The following is a 17132-nucleotide window of genomic DNA, read 5'->3' on the forward strand; positions in this document are numbered from 1 at the left end:
CCTGCACCATCCCCTCAGCCATGAATTCAAACCTTCCCTCTCCCTATTCCTCTCTAAACTATCCCGTGGTACAGGCAAGAGTCCAGAGATAACCACTCTGTCAGTCTTGGCCTTTAGTTTCCACCCCAACTCCATAAATCCCTGCCTAATATCCCCTTCCCCTATCCTCCCTATGTCGTGTGTCCCCACATGTACAATAACTTGTGGTTTATCTCCCTCCCCCCTAAGAGTCCTGAATACCCTGTCAGACACATCCCGGACCCCAGCCCCTGGTAGGCAACACACCAACCCTGAGTCCCTACCTTTAGTTCCGACCCTCCTATCTGTCCCCTTAATTGTGGAGTCTCCAATCACAAGGCCCAGTCTTTTACAGCCCCTAACCACCTGAGCTTTCTCACTCGGCTCACCCCCAGAGATCTGCTCTCTATGCTCAGTTGATTCCTCCTCAACTGTAGCCTCCAGCACCGAAAACCTATTATGGAGGGGAACCGCCCCAGGGGATTGTCTTCCCGATTGCTTCTTACCCCTCCTCCTGGCATTGACCCAAGCCTCATTTCTAGGAGTTACTATTTCTCTATAACTCCTATCAACTTCCACCTCCGCCTCCCGAATTATGCGGAGTTCCTCTACCTCCCCCTCCAGCTCCTTTACACGCTCCTCCAGAAGCTGCAATCTAATGCACTTCTTACAACTAAAATCTCCTGAAACACTACTGGATTTCCTCACCACATACATCCCACAGGAGATGCAGCATACTGCCTGAACTGCCATCCCTGAAGCCATTACCAGCAAGAAAAAAAGAAAACAAAAAACTTCCCCACACTTATAATTAGGTTAGAGGAGGATGGAAGGGTGGGATCCTCTACCAGTGTAGAGGATCGGGTATCTCCTCTGCACCAATTTATAGGGCTAGGGGCCCGAGAGAAAAAAAAAACTACTACTGAGGGGGAACCACCCAGGTAACTGACTTTTAAAGTTAAAATAAAAACCCTTCCCAGACTCCTTTGCTGCCCACTTCTAGTTTTCACTTTAAACTTGAAAAACTGCTGTTAAAGTAAAGGCCAAAAAAATACACACACTAGCTGACTAATTAAATAAATAAACAAACATTCAAGTACAGTAAGGTTTTTGCTAGCCAACTGCAGAGCAGTGTGGATACATTTTGCAACAGCTAACATGACTTTCTAAGGCACTTTTACTTACAAGTTGTTTGACCGACTGGGAATCCCGGTTCAGTTTATTGACACTCAGGCTGCATGTGTAAGTTGTGTTACGTTTCAGTTCTTTCCTGGGAATAGTGAAGACACCTCCCTTGCCAGATATATAGCAGCCAGGAAGTTCCTGAAGGAAAAAGCACAGGGCAGCTCATTTCACGAAGCCATTAGTCGCCTGTAAGTCCCTGCCGCTTGTGCCAGCATTACAACAGTGTCTGTTTCCTCCATCCCTACAGAGACTACAGCACTTTTAAAATGCCTCACCAGCAGTAAATCACTTTGGGACATTCGGAATTCACGAAAGGCGCTATATAAATGCACATTCTACTGAAATAATGGGCACGGTCTTACCAGCCGTTCACGCCAGCTCCCACTGCAGCGAAGTTGAAGAATTTGGCGCCCAGTCAAATCTCCGCTCACTGCAGTGGGAAGAGAAAATCCCACCGGCGTGAACGATGGTTCTGGATAAAGACTTTGTAAAGTTGAATTCAGAGAACAAGAAGCCAGATTTCTGGTCACCTTTCCAAAGACAAAACAATCAGTTGGCAAATGCTGTGGATGAAGGCAGTACCAGCCATGTACAGATATAGGTCCCATTGAAGTCAAGAGCTCCAATGCCAACCTCAACACATCAATGGAAGGTTTCAATTCACTCAATGCTATGAACTGGTACCAAGTTTGGCCGGAGTACTGACAAGATGCATGGTGGTCACACTGTACCAATGCTAGCCAAACCCCAGCTTCCCAGGCCTCCATTTTAAAGTCCTCATCCTTCAATGTTCTCCGCCCTCCTTGTATCTGTAACCTCCTCCAGCCCTGCAACCCTCGTGCACTTCTGGCCCTTTGCCTATCCCCGATTTTCATCAGGCCATGTTTTCAGCTGCCTGGTCCCTAAACACAGGAATCCCCTCCTTAAACCCTCTCCCCATCACTCTCTTCTCCTTGAAGACATTCTTTTCACAAAGCTTTTGATCACCAGATCTCTGTAAATCTCATTTTGTGCATTGGTGCCCAATTTTGCCTGATAGTCACTCATGTGAAGCAGCTTGGGCCATGTTAGTGTATTAAAGTTGTTATATAAATGCAAATTATCGTTGCTTGGCTTGCTGTTGTGTCTCACCAGTATTAAGGATCTGAATGTTGAAGCTACAGATCAAGGTTATGCTTTTGGGATTCCATTCAGATCCTTTCTGAGAATCATAGAATCCCTACAGTGCAGAAGAGGCCATTCGGCCCATCGAGTCTACACCGACTCTCTGACAGAGTATCTTACCCAGGCCCTCCCCCTCGCCCTATCCTCGTAACCCCACACATTTCCCATGGTTAATCCATCTAACCTGCACTAAGGGGCAATTTAGAATCATCGTAGAATTCCTACAGAACCGAAGGACGCCATTCGGCCCATCGAGTCTGTACCAACCACAATCCCACCCAGGCCCCATTCTCTGAACCCTCATTTATCCTGCTAATCCCCCTGATACTTGGGTCAATTTAGCACAGCCAATCAACCTAACCCACACATCTTTGGACTTTGAGAGGAAACCAGAGCACCCGGAGGAAACCCACACAGGCACAGGGAGAAAGTGCAAATTCCCGAGTGGCCCGAGGCTGGGATTGAACCCGGGTGCCTGGTGCCGTGAGGCAGTGCTAACCATTGTGCCACCATGTCGCCATTTCCTCATGCTCAATAAGTGAACTCTTTCTTCAAGGGGCCAGCACATGTCCTTTCACACTCAATATCTGCTCTTGGCTTTGTGAATAGGATTTTTTGCTATTGTATTCAGTTTACTCGATAGGATAAAAGCTCTCTCGTGATGTCCAAAACTTCAGATAGCGGCAGATCGCAATCAGGTAGAGGTGAGAAAATCCAGTACAATAGTAGCAAGTAACATTCTGCTCCTTAGTCATTCTAAAGACACAGCTTCTGATTGTAACACGCTTTCTCAGAAATTACACCTTTCATTTTTATGAGCAAACTCAGAACAGATTTTACTGTAAACACAGACTTTCACAGAACAATTAATATTGTGATTGTTAACAACTGGAGGTAGTGTGAATGCCTGAGGAACACAATTATTTAAGCATAGAATCACAGGATCACTACAGTGCAGAAGGGGGCCATTTGTCCCATTGAGTCTCCACTGACTCATCTGACCCAAGCTCTAGCCCCGCAACCCCACATATTTACCCCACTAATCCCCCTAACCAACATATCTGGGGACACTAAGGGGCAATTTAGCATGGCCAATCCACCTAACCTGCACATCTTTGGACATTGTTCTGATGGGTTTCAGGTCTATAATATGAGAGAGAGAGATCTATTTAAGTCAGAAATAAGCTGAAGCATGGGACAATACGGTCATAGAAATCATAGAAACCCTACAGTGCAGAAGGCGGCCATTCGGCCCATTGAGTCGGCACCAATAACAATCCCAACCAGGCGCTTTCCCCATAACTCCACATATTTACCCTGCTAATCCCTCTAACCTACTCATCCCAGGACACTAAGGGGCAATTTAGCATGGCCAATCAACCTAACCCGCACATCTTTGGACTGTGGGAGGAAACCGGAGCACCCGGAGGAAACCCACGCAGACACAGGGAGAATGTGCAAACCCTACACAGACAGCGACCCAAGCCAGGAGTCGAACCCAGGTCCCTGGAGCTGTGAGGCATCAGTGCTAACCACTGTGCTACCGTGCCGCCCTTGTATTGTGATAATTGAGGAAGAAAGATGTCCTTGGGCCACACCAAGAAATGCTTCATGGACTTATTTACATTTTTGTTTTAAATGCAGTATCAAACACACTTCTCAGCCTTTGGCCAAGATCAAGTGTCGGATCTTTGTTTTTCGGGGCGGTTCCCCTCCTTTTGGGAGCTGCCTCTTTTTAATTTGTCCCTTAGTTAATTTGATTTAGTTTGTTTGGTTGGGTCAAAAAGATTGAAGTGGGTGGCTGTGGTCTAGGTGTGTTGTTCACCCAGTGAGCTGGCACACCCAAGATGGGGTGCAATGTCTTATCTTGTCAGCTTGAATCTGGTTTGTCTCCCTTGTGGGGAACATGAATTGGATTCATTTGGATTTTGAATTTGAAGTTTGGAGCAAGGAAGGAATGGATTTGGGTTTGCCCGGTCCACCCTGAGCATTGGCTTTGGAACCTTAAAGAATGGAGTGAAAAAATTAATTTAAAAAATCCAAGTACAATTCTACAGTTTAAGTTACAAAGCCATTTTCTTATCAGCTTTTAATCAGGGGCATTCTGGAATGGTGGCATTAGCATCTGTTTGTTTCCTGGAGTTGGTTTCCACACTGGGAGAATAAGATGTTCACCAATATAGCGGCAGCCGTTAACAGAATTTGACCCGGAACTCATCCATGTAAAACTGAGGAACAACCGCTTGTGTTTTCAATGTGCCCCCGACGGGAATGTTTTTGCCAGGGGTGGCAAGTAAAATGGGGCCTGCGCCCACCTCACCCCAGCTTCCTGATCATCTCCCCCCCCCTCATTAAACCCTGCCCTCCCCAGGAGTGAGACTGATTTCGCCGGCAGAACGGGGGCAGCAAGATCGAGAGAGGTGAGAAATCAGGCGTGAATCCAATTTTTCACCTCTCCCTTATATTCCCCATTCTGCTGCTCGACCAGCACAGCGGCGCAGAAAAATCCCGCCCAATGCATCGCCCATTATTGTGGCCAGATACCAAACATCAACAGAATGTAAATGGCAGGGGACGCTTGTTAGTCAAAGCACCTCTTCTATCCTTGAAGAGTAAAATAGTTATTCTTTCAACTCAAAGGTGCCTCAACAATAAAAATAAGTTGACCAAGTTCATAGAATCCTGACAGTGCAGAAGTAGGCCATTCAGCCCATCGAGTCTGTACCGACCACAATCCCAACCAGGCCCTATTCCCGTAACCCCGCACGTCTACTCTGCTTATCCTCCTGACACTAAGGTCATTTTAAAATGGCCAATCGACCAAACCCGCACATCCATAGAATCCCTGCAGTACAGAAGGAGGCCCATCGAGTGTGTACCGACCACAATCCCACCCAGGCCCTATTCCCATAACCCCACATATTTACCCTGCTAATCGCCCTGACACTAGGGTCAATTTAACATGGCCAATCAACCTAACCCACACATCTTTGGACAGTGGGAGGAAACCAGAAGAAACCCACGCAGACACGGGGAGAACGTGCAAACTCCACACAAACAGTGACCCGAGGCCGGGAATCGAACCCGAGTCCCCGGCGCTGTGAGGCAGCACCGCTAACCACTGTGCCACCGGCGCCACCACCGTTCATGTGAGAGTTTCCTGAGCTTCCTTCATATTCGAGGCAAATATTCATTTGTATGCATGACCAAACATCTCAACTTAAATTCATCGATCTCAGGGCTGTGTGGTAAGTGCTTTCTATGTGTTTGCCAATCAGACTGTGTATCTGGCACAGGAATTTTCTGGAGCCTGTTAAAAGGCAAGCAAACAGCAATGAAAAATTAAAGTGATTAGCTTAGGTATCCTCGATACTAAAAAATATGTAAAGTTTATTATTCTTTCGAACTGCGCCAATGCTTCCCTTTATCATAACAGCTTGTCAGATTGGATAATGGTATTCAAATGGGAGAGGTGGAAAAAGTGAGGCTCATGCTAAGTGATCTACAGGGTGATTTCGATAGATGCCAATGCGCAGGCAGATGGCAAATATAAAGGAACATGGATAAATTGGCGCAAAGTGAATTAATTGGTAGAGAGAGATGCAGGAAGGGACCTGGATGGTTGATTCATCAAATTCAACGACAAGAAATCGCTGCCAAGCATCTGGAAATGCAAATGAGATGTGAGATAAATCCTCCGAGGTTGTGCTCCGGTACTGTCTGGTTTCTTTTTTGTTCATTCACGGGACATGAGTGTCGATGGGTGGCCAGCATTTATTGCCCATCCCTAGTTGCCTTTGGGGACAGATGAGAGGCAACCACATTGCTGTGGCTCCGGAGTCACATGTAGGCCAGACCAGGCTAGGACAGCAGATTTCCTTCCCTAAAGGACATCAGTGAACTGGATGGGTTTTTCCAACAATCGACAATCATTTCATGGTCATCAGTAGATTCTTCATAGAATCATTGAATTCCTACAGTGCAGAAGGAAGCACTGAAGAAGTTTGGCCCTTCGAGTCTACACCGACAACAATCCCACCCAGGCCCTATTCCCGTAACCCCATGTATTTACCCTGCTAATCCCCTGGCATTAAGGGTCAATTTATCATGGTCAATCAACCCAACCCACACATCTTTGGACTGTGAGAGGAAACCAGAGCACCTGGAGGAGAATGTGCAAATTCCACACAGACAGTGACCCGAGGCCGGAATCGAACCCAGGTCCCTGGTGCTGTGAGGCAGCAGTGCTAACCACTGTGCCTCTCCTTAATCCCAGATGTTTTTTTACTGAATTCAAATTCCATCATCTGCTGTGGTGGGATTTGAATCCAGGTCCCTAGAACATTAGCTGAGTTTCTGGATCAATAGTCTGGCGATAATACCACTAGGCCATTGTCTCCCCAGACAGACTCCCTTTGAAGTATGGAATTCTGGTCATTCTGTGTGTACATGCATCGGAGAGGTGCAGAGAACAGATAAGAGGCTGATCCCCATGTATAAACCATAGAATCCCCAGAGTGCAGAGGGAAGCCATTTGGCCCATCGAGTCTGCAACAACTCTCCAAAAGAGCATCTTACCCATGCCCAACCCCTGGGGGAGGCATCTTACCCAGGCCCTTCTATTCCCATAAATCCGTGCATTTAGCATTGGCTATTAATCCACCCAACCTACACATCTTTGGACAGTAAGGGGCAATTTAACACAAAAACAGAAAACGCTGGAAAATCTCAGCAGGTCTGTCAGCATCTGTGGAGAGAGAACAGAGCCAACATTTCGAGTCTGGATGACTCAGTAAAAAAACACTGTCTGTGTGGAGTTTGCACATTCTCCTCCGGCTTTGACAAAGAGTCATCTGGACTCGAAACATCAGCTCTTTTCTCTCCTTACAGATGCTGCCAGACCTGCTGAGATTTTCCAGCATTTTCTCTTTTTGGTTAATAATATCCTTCCGAGAGCAGGGTGACCAGAGTTGTACGCAGTACTCCAAATGTGGCCTTACCAATGTCTTGTACGGTCGTAACGTAAACTGATATATTGGGTGGGACATTATGGCCTCGCTTGAGCAAGACTGGGAATTCCCGCCCGAGGTCAACATTGTCCGCCCCTCACCCGCTCCGATTCTGTGGCAGGAGGGGCGGTAGAATTCCGGAAATTAACTTTAATATGAACATTGATATTAATGTTAGTATTAACATATTAGTCTCCTGAAAGCAAGGCACCAGAAAGCTAGCAGCTACTCTTGAGACATCATCTTCATTGTACACATTTCGGCTGCACTGCACCGATTGTCTCAATTGACCATTGCTTGTCGAGCATTTGAGTCCAGCACTCACCCCGGCTTTGCAGCTCTTACTTGGCACTCCATTAATATGCTGCAGAGTGACCCAGTGGAGCTGCCATTCAACCACTTCGTCCCTTAGCTTGTGGAAGCTTCAGGTTGTGAATCCAAATGCTGGCTCAGAAATACCTATTCTGAAGCAGCTTGTTTAGAATTTACATCGAATGTACCGCACAAGGATCAGGCCTGTCAACCTGTAATGACCTCAACAAGGCCCATGAGTTGGGCCTCTTGGAGTATGAGCTCCCCGATTGAGGTTATGCTTGCCTGCCCTATCGGGGAGTCTCACCTGTATGTATATATTGAGGGGTGTCAGGGCTACAAACACTCCGGATTCTGACTTTGTATCTGATGCACGCTAGGAGTGGAGAGAAGTTTGTAAATAAAGGGAATCTGGTGAAGGGACTCTGAGGAGTTACTTCACAACCCAAATCATAGAATCATAGAATCCATACAGTGCAGAAGGAGGCCATTCAGCCCATTGAGTCTGCACCGACAACAATCCCACCCAGGCCCTATCCCCGCAACCCCATGTATTTACCCTGCTAATCCCTCTGACACTAAGGGGCAATTTAGCATGGCCAATCAACCTAACCCGCACCATCTTTGGACTGTGGGAGGAAACCGGAGCGCCCGGAGGAAACCCACGCAGACACGGGGAGAATGTGTAAACTCCACACAGACAGTGACCCGAGGCTGGAATTGAACCAAGGTCCCTGGCGCTGTGAGGCAGCTGTGACTGTAACACTACATCCTGCACCCTCTCCTTTCCTTCTCCATATACGGTATGCTTTGTCTATAGAGCACGCAACAAACAATACTTTTCACTGTATACCAATACATGTGACAATAATAAATCAAATCAAATCAGCACTCACCACTGTGCCACCCGAAACAGGAATGTGTGAAATATAACTCAAAGGAAAGGACATATAGAACTTACAACAGAACCTTACCCGACATGAATATGTACATGACCACTCATAGTGTAGAGGTGTTTGATTGTTGGCAGGCTGGTCGGGGTCATAAGACTTGGTGCCATCCATCACAAGGTCCTGCATGGTGGACCATGACCGGAATGTTCCGCCATCTATTATTGGGACCAGCGGACTGGGAATGACCGTCACCGTGGAGTGCGTGATCTTCACAAACGATGTACCCTCAAAGGAGACGGTGAATACAATGCAGTATCTCCCGATGTCCAATGCCAGGTTGGGCAGCAGCAGCCGGGGTCTCCTCAGGTCCACGTTTCTCGGACGAACTTCGTTCACTTCTCCCAGAGTCAGGCAGCTGGAAGTCTTGTAGATCTCCCACAAGTATTCCACCCGGTACGCCGTGCACCCTCGGAGGTCAACGTCTGCCTCCAAGTAGTTCCTCTGGGATCGTTGAATGGTGCCACTGAGGATCATGCTGATCTTGGGAGGATCGCACTTCAGCAATAGGATGGTGACCGTGGCGCGTGCAACATGGAAGCTCACCAGGTTCGATGCATTAACCTCTATCACGTAATGTTCAGGACGTAAATATGAGTGAAACATAACTGAAGTGTTTGTAGATTTAGCCGGGGAGCCATCTCCGAACTTCCACTTGAAAGTTGCTTGGCTGAAGCTCGGCGTCACGGCGGCACTGAGGAGGACCGAGTCATTCACCACGGTGATAAATGGCGTCACGGTAAGCCTAGCCATTAAAATCCGATTTTGTACCAGAATCCCCGCTGAAATGTCCATGCTCGACACATTGTTAGATGCGTTTAGGAAGACGCTTAACTGGCCTTGCACCTTTGGCGTGTATGAAACGTTTTGCCCTGCGATGTGGTCGGAAAAGTCCCCCAGCACAAAGTGCCACAGGTACGATACCTGAAAGCCACCGGATACGGCAGCGCGGAAGGTTTTCGCCCTCCCTGTGGGGATGGCCTGCTCGTTGCAATCCACCAGCCTTAAACCCGTGACTGGTTCCACCACGCGGATCTCAATGCTGGTGCGGTCGAAGCTCACTTGGTTCTGTGCCGTCAGGGTCACGCGGTACGTGCCGAGACGTGTGAAGCGGTACCTGTGGTGCGTGCTGTTCAGCAGGATGGTGAAATCGTCACCCACGCGTAACTGGAAGCTGACATCGGTCCCAGAGGACAACTTGACGGTGAAATTCACGTCTTGGCCTGGCGCGACCGCCCATTTGGAGGCTTCGAGCAGAAGCCCTCGTATTTCATCCTGGACCGTGACATTCAGGAAAGCTGTCTGCCAGCTTACATCGTTCGAAGCATTTAACCTGATATCATACACGCCGGGCAAAGGGAATGATTCATTTATTTCCTGCCCCAGCTCCTGTTCAATGGCGAATGGCAGCACCCACACCCAGGAAACATTGGTTCCACTTAATAAGCTTCCCTGGAAGAACGCAGTGGCGTTTGTGGCCAAGTAGTACTGATCCTGTGAGTTTCCCACTGTGATTGCCACACCAGCCACTGGCTCCTGCACACGGACCAGCAGCGTGGCGTTGCGGGAGCTGAGTTTATTTGCCGCGGTGACACTAACTTGTTTGACGCCAGGACTTTGGAAACTGAAACTTGTGAATGGAAGGTGGGTCGAAACGGTAGCGTTTCCATCCAGCGCCCAACTGTAAGTCACATTGGTGCCACTGCCCATGGTCAAGGTGACGTTGGTCGATGTGTTCACTGCCACTGGCTCGGGGGATGCCCGCAATGTCACGATGCCAATGGGTTCCAGAACTGCAACCAGCCTGTTGGCAGTCTTGGTTCCCAGCAGGTTGCTGGCTTGAAGGACAACCTCATAGGAACCCGCTCCCAAACAGCACATTTGAGCGGATGGTGCGTTGGAATGGAACACAATAACTCCAGCCTGCAGGACGGTCCAGTTGTAGGAGACCTCGGTGCCAAACCTGCTTTCCGCTTGGAACTGGAGTGTTTGATTGACAGGCAGACAGCAGCCCTCAACGAGGTTACCCAATCTCATCTCCAGACCTTCTATTTCTTCCAGCACGTGGACCTGGATGCTGCTCTGCTCCGAGCTCACTCCATTCGTCGCCAGAACCGTAACATTAAAGGTACCGGGGCTGGTGAAAGTGTAGGTGGCGGTGGCCTTGCCATCCAAAGGCTCACAGCGGTGACAGAAAGACCAGGAGTAATGGACAAAATCGCCCGCTTGCAGAGTGGCCTGGAAGCCAACCGATGCATTCACCGGGGTGAGTGCGGGGTTTGCCGTGACCTCCAGCCCCCGTAGTGGAGTCTTGACACTGACCTCTTCCTGTGTCTCGCTGCCGCTCACCATGTTGCAGCCGAGTAACTTCACCGTGAAGTTACCAGCAACGGCGTACGCGTGCGTGACATTGTCACCCGTCCCGTTCGCCCCGTCGCCAAAGTCCCAGCCGTAGTGGACTTTGCTGCCGTCGCTCAGGGCCGCGAAGGTGTAAAGCTGGTTCACCACAAGATTGGCCAGCGACTGCACGCTGCCCATTTTAATCTGCAGCCAGGTCACCGCCTCCTGGATCTCCACCCAGGCACTTCCGCTGCCCGATGACACATTGTTGAAGACGGTCACGTTGACCCAGTGCAGACCCGAGGCGCCAAAGGTGAAGTTTGCCTCCTTCCCGTGAACCTGGGGCGCAATGCCGGTGCCAAAATCCCACAAGTACGTGTACTGGCCCCTGGGCCAAACCTCCACTTTAACTCTGCTCTCTTCCCCCAGTCTCACAAAGCTGTTTGAAGGGCTGACGGTCACCTTGTTGATGGCAGGCTGCACGCACATGTTGGAGTAATAGTTGACTTTGTTTACGCTGCTCGACACAACCAGGTAGAGCGGGAAGTCCCCGCTCCTGGTGTAATTGTGGCTGATGCTGGGGTCCCCCGACATGGTCTCGTTGGACGAGCCGTCCCCAAAGTCCCAGAAGAACTGGTAGTTTGCCGAGTCCCCCGGCGTGTACGCGGTGAAGTTGATCTCCAGCAGCTCCTGGACGCAACTGGACGGCTGGATCCTGAGGACCTGCAGCACAAAGACGTGGACCACCCGGGACGCGTTGGCCGCGTTGAGTGGGTTCGCCGCCATAACCGTCACTGTGTAGTTTCCCACCTCAGAGTAAGTGTAATTCATCACCGAGGAAGTTGTCTTGGTGGCCGGGGACCCGTCCCCCATGTCGAAAGTCCACGTGATCTGGCTGCCCGCCTTCGCCGAGGCCCTGACGATGGTGGGCGCGGACAGCTCGGTGGGACTGTTGTCCGAGATGTCCAAGTCCGAGATCTCGTCCAGCGCCTCGACCCACCGCTGGGCGCTGACGTTGCTCACCATGTTGCGGGCTTGCACGGTGACCCTGTACTTGCCGATCCTGCTGTAGGCGTGGGTGACTTTGCGGAGTGGGCCAACCCGCTCGGTGGAATTGTCCCCAAAGCTCCAGCTGAATGTCACCCCGGCTGCGGACGGCAGGAGGTTGGCTTCGAATTCCGCCGCTCTGCCGGTGGCAAGGACCTCACTGTCCAGGTGAATGGACAGGTTGCTGAGGAAGCTGTAGACCCTCAGCGGGACAAGCTGGCTGATGTTATCATACTTATCCGAGACAGAAACGGTGAGGTTGTATTCACCTAGGGAGAGCAGACAAAACATTTGCTTTTACTTCGCACTCGTCTGAAATGCCAAAACTGTTCCCCGCTGCCCCCTCCCTCCTGCAGATAGCTAATCGTGCCACGGTTCAGCACAGAAGGAGGCCATTCAGCCCATCGTGCATCGTGCCAGCTCTTCCTAAAGAGCCATCCAATTAATCCCACCCTCCTGCGCTCCTTCCGTAGCCCGGCACAAAAGCAAAAGCCACCGGACAACGAAGCGGGAAAGATGCACAGGTGACAATTCCTCTTTTTACTATCGCTTGGCGAACAAAACGTCCAATTGTACTTTTCAAACAACGTACAATCCTGTGATTTTTGTCAGCCAGTTATTGATTGGGGGGGGGGGGGGGGGGGGGGGCTGAGGGTGAAGGGGAGGAGAAACAGGTGTATCCCTTTTATTTGTTGAAGAAATGTTTGGGATCATATAACGCCTTCCGCAACCTCGGGACATTCCGAAGCACTTTCCGGCCAATGATATATGGTCACAGTTGGGAGTTTTGGAAACAGGGATGGCCAATGAGCACCCAGCAAGCTCTCACAGAGATGAGATCACGTCCAGACATTTATTTTTTTAAACTGGTGTTGGCTGAGGAATAAAAATTTGAAAATTATGTCAGTCGCCTTAGATTGATGGGTCAGGGTATTGACATAAGAAACCACCTCCTCTCTCAGTTTGAGTGTAGCACATACAAAACCCACCCACAGGCCAAACCTCAGGCAGTTTGCTTATTTGTTGATGGCTCAGTGAGGTGGCAGGTTCTGAATCAATGCTGGAGTTACTGTGGACTGTAAATTAAAAATTCCAGCAAGGATATGCAGAAAGGGCATTATCAACCAAGCAGCTTTCTGCTGTTAAGGATTGCAGTCTTCCTTAGAATCCCGACAGTGCAGAAAGAGGCCACTCAGCCCATTGAGTCTGCACCGACAACAACCCCTATCCCCGTGGTCCCACGTATTTATCCTGCTAATCCCCCTGACACTAAGGGTCAATTTAGCATGGCCAATCTACCTACCCTGCACATCTTTGGAGTGTGGGAGGAAACCGGAGCACCTGGAGGAAACCCATCCAGACACGGGGAGAATGTGCAGATTCCACACAGACAGTGACTCAAGGTTAAAATTGAACCTGGGTCCCTGGCGCTGTGCGGCAGCAGTGCCAACCACTGCACCGCCCTCTGACTATGTCACAGTACAGAGTTGGGCCGTGGAAAATCAAGAGTGTTGCGTGGAATGAATCCCAAAATGGAAAAAAAAACTGAGAGGCCAAAATGAAACTGCTTGGCGGGGCTTTAATTGACCATTTCGCTGCTGGCTGTTTTATCCCTTCATCCAATATCAACTCCAGCCCAAAGATTTCCCTCTATCCCTCCCAATCCAGACCATGCCATGCCCTCCACTCCCCCATTCTACCAACTCAAATTGTTCCCCTTGCTCTTTCAAACTCTTTCCAAGAAAACACCTTGCCTCATCTCATAAGACCATAAGAGCAGAAGAAATAGGAGCAGGAGTAGGCCAGTTGGCCCATCGAGCCTGCACCGCCTTCCACTAAAATCGTGGCTGGTCTGATTGTCGCGTTACTCCACCTTACTGCCTGTTCCCCAACACCCTTCAGTCCCTTTGTCAATCAGGAATCAAACCCATCCTTGAATATACTCAATGACCTGGTCTCCATTGCTCTCTGTGGAAGAGAGTTCCAAAGACTTAACAACTCTCTGAGAAAAGAAACTTCTCGTCTCTTAGCCTTGAGTAGCCCCTTATTTGTAGACTGTGCCCCCTAATCCCGACACATTCATCCCAAACTCTCTTGTGATCCAAATCACAACTTGCCTTTTGACCACTTTGACCACACCCCACCCCCCCCTCCCTCCCACATAGGAAATGTGTTGGGAGAAATACGTGTGGAAGACCATCAGAATCTAAGGGCCAGAATCTGGTTTCTTGAGGAAGATACCAAGATGTGTGGCTTTAAAACCTGCCATGATTGCACTGAATGGCGGAGGACGCACGATGTGGGGGCGGGTGGGGGCGGGTGGGGGGGGGGGGGGGGGGATGGGGATGTAATGGCCTACTCCTGATTCTATTTTTTCCGATCTTATGATTGCCAGTGGCAGTTGCAAGGTACACCATTTCGGTAAGAACCATGGCATCTGAACAAGCCAGCAGCCACATACTGAGCAGTCTGAGCTCACCATCTTACCTGGCCTTTGGTATATGTGGGTCACATTGTGACGCAGCACTGCTTGTTTGACCGTCAGATGAGGGACTGAAAGACTCAGGTTATATGGACATACGAACTGATAAACCTGATCACGGCTTCCATCCCCGAAACACCACCTGCAAAACAACAGAAGCATTCAGCACAGTTGCCCCTTCACAAGTGGGTATTAGCTTTGCTATCTACAAGTACCAATTCCCACAGTGCAGAAGGAGGCCATTCGGCCCATCAAATCTGCACCGACCACAATCCCACCCAGGCCCTATTCCCATAACCTCACATATTTACCCTGCTAATCCCTCTTTTAGCATGGCCAATCCAGCTAACCTGTACATCTTTGGAGTGTGGGAGGAAACCGGAGCACCCGGAGGAAACCCACGCAGACATGGGGAGAATGTGCTAACTCCACACCAAACTCCACACTGAAAGTACAAACTTCCAGCCAATCACGTAGGGCACTCTCTGATTACAAGTGCCAATTTATCATAGGATCCCTACAGTGCAGGAGGAGGCCATTTGGCCCATTGAGTCTGCACAAACAACAATCCCATCCAAGCCCTAGCCCCATGACCCCACATATTTACCCTGCTAATCCCTCTTTTATCATGGCCAATCCACCGAACCTGCACATCTTTGGACTGTGGGAAGAAGCACCTGGAGGAAACCCACGCAGACACAGGGGGAATGTGCAAACTCCACACAGACAGTGACCCGAGGCCGGAATCGAACCCGGGTCCCTGGCTCTGTGAGGGAGCAGTGCTAACCACGGCACTAACAATGTTGTTCCAAGTTTCAAAAGCTATATGTAAAGCCCTTAAAAACTCCAAACTCCTGTCTAAGCTGGGAGTCAGGTAAATGAAGGATTGGGTTCATATTGACATGTAGCCCTGGAATATATATTGAATATTCAATCCCACCATTGGCTTCAAGGTGCTTATACTGGATTCTCAAGTCACCCATACTTTTATTTGAGGTCCATACACCCAACAACCACTGTTCAATGTCAGCATTGCTGCCTCTGACTCAAGATGGTGGGTTTGAGGTCCATGGTGAGTGGAGTGCTGGACTGAAATACTGGAGTGAACTGCAGTAGGTGTCCTTGCATTCTAAGGATACAGGTGGCCTTCCCCATCATAGAAGGTACATAAGGGCTTTTTGGCTCATCCTCAGAGAAGGGACAGACATGAAGGCTGGAACTCTATCACCTTGCCCGCCTCAGGCAGGAATTTCCAGTCTCGCTCGAGCGAGGCCATAAAATCCTGCCCAACCGCTGCATCATGGGGCAAGAAATGGGAAAACACCTCGGTTGCCCATCTCCAGTTTAAAACAAAATCCGCACGTGAGGTTTGAATTAGGACCTGCCTTGGGGCAGAACATAATGACGGACTTTTTAAAAAATTCATTCTTGGGACTGCAGGCACCATTGGCAAGACCAGCATTTATTGCCCATCCCTGATTGCCCTTGAGAAGATGGTGAAGAGACACCATCTTGAATACAACCGAATGGCTTGCTAGGCCTTTGCGGAGGAAGTTAAGAGTCATGCTGTAAATCTGGAGCCACATCTAAGTCATACTGGGTAAAGATGATCGATTTTAATCCCCAAAGGGCATGAGTCAATTTTAAGATAATCTGCTAACTACATGGTCACCATTACTGATACTACCTTTTTGTTCATGATTTACTCAACTAAGTGAATTTAGATTTCCTTTTAGTTTATTTATTAGTGTGACAAGTAGGCTTACGTTAACATTGCAATGAAGTTACTGTGAAAATCCCCTAGTCGCCACACTCCGGCGCCTGTTCAGGTAACACTGAGGGAGAATTTAGCATGGCCAATGCACCTAACCAGCACGTCTTTCAGACTGTGGGAGGAAACCGGAGCATCCGGAGGAAACCCACGCAGACACGGGGAGAATGTGCAGAGTCCGCACAGACAGTGACCCAAGCTGGGAATTGAACCTGGGTCCCTGGTGCTGTGAGGCAGCAGTGCTAACCACTGTGCCACCGTGCCGCCCCAAGTTTAGTATCTTTGCCAAATTTTGTAATCTTACTCCACGTTCCAAGACCCAAGATAGAGTGTAGTTTCTCTCACTTACCTGAAGGTAGCATTGACGGCTGCATCCACTTTCACAGTGGCAGCAAATGTGTACAGTGAGCCTTGCACAAGGATGGCTGGAGCAGCAGAGACATTTAACTCAGCTAAGGGATTCCTCTTGTCCACTGTGACGTTGCAAATAATCTTTTGGTTGCTTACGTGATTGGATGCGATCAACTGCAACATTGAAACGGAAGCTTTAGTTGGCACTGCAAAGGAGGTGTCTCCTTATGTATAATGTCCTGGCCAATACTAATCCCGCTATCAACATAGCCGCGATCAACTATTATCAACACTACTGTTTGTGGAATGTGCAGACTCCATACAGACAGTCACCTGAGGGCAGAATTGAACTCGTGTCCCTGGTGCTGTGAGACAGCAGTGCTAATCACTGTGCCACCCAACCACATTGCATTCAATGGATGGCGTCAATTCTACATGACAATCAAGCCATAGTTTGTAACCTTCTGGCCTTCAATTTCCAAAGCTTTGTATTTCATTCCTGT

At 49.2% G+C, this 17132-nt stretch overlaps 1 protein-coding gene across 1 annotated transcript in view; it reads right to left on the reverse strand.

The window, feature by feature from the left end:
- Positions 1-17132, reverse strand: part of pkd1a (polycystic kidney disease 1a) — a 229998-nt gene that overhangs the window by 100674 nt on the left and 112192 nt on the right. The window contains exons 14-17 of the mRNA XM_078240701.1: positions 16628-16803; positions 14513-14649; positions 8663-12294; positions 1204-1341 (exon numbers count right to left, since the gene is read on the reverse strand). Of these exons, the coding sequence (XP_078096827.1) occupies positions 1204-1341; positions 8663-12294; positions 14513-14649; positions 16628-16803 (4083 nt within the window). The remainder of the gene's footprint in view (positions 1-1203; positions 1342-8662; positions 12295-14512; positions 14650-16627; positions 16804-17132) is intronic.

Source organism: Mustelus asterias, chromosome 23, assembly GCF_964213995.1.
Source record: "Mustelus asterias chromosome 23, sMusAst1.hap1.1, whole genome shotgun sequence".
NCBI lineage: Eukaryota > Metazoa > Chordata > Chondrichthyes > Carcharhiniformes > Triakidae > Mustelus > Mustelus asterias.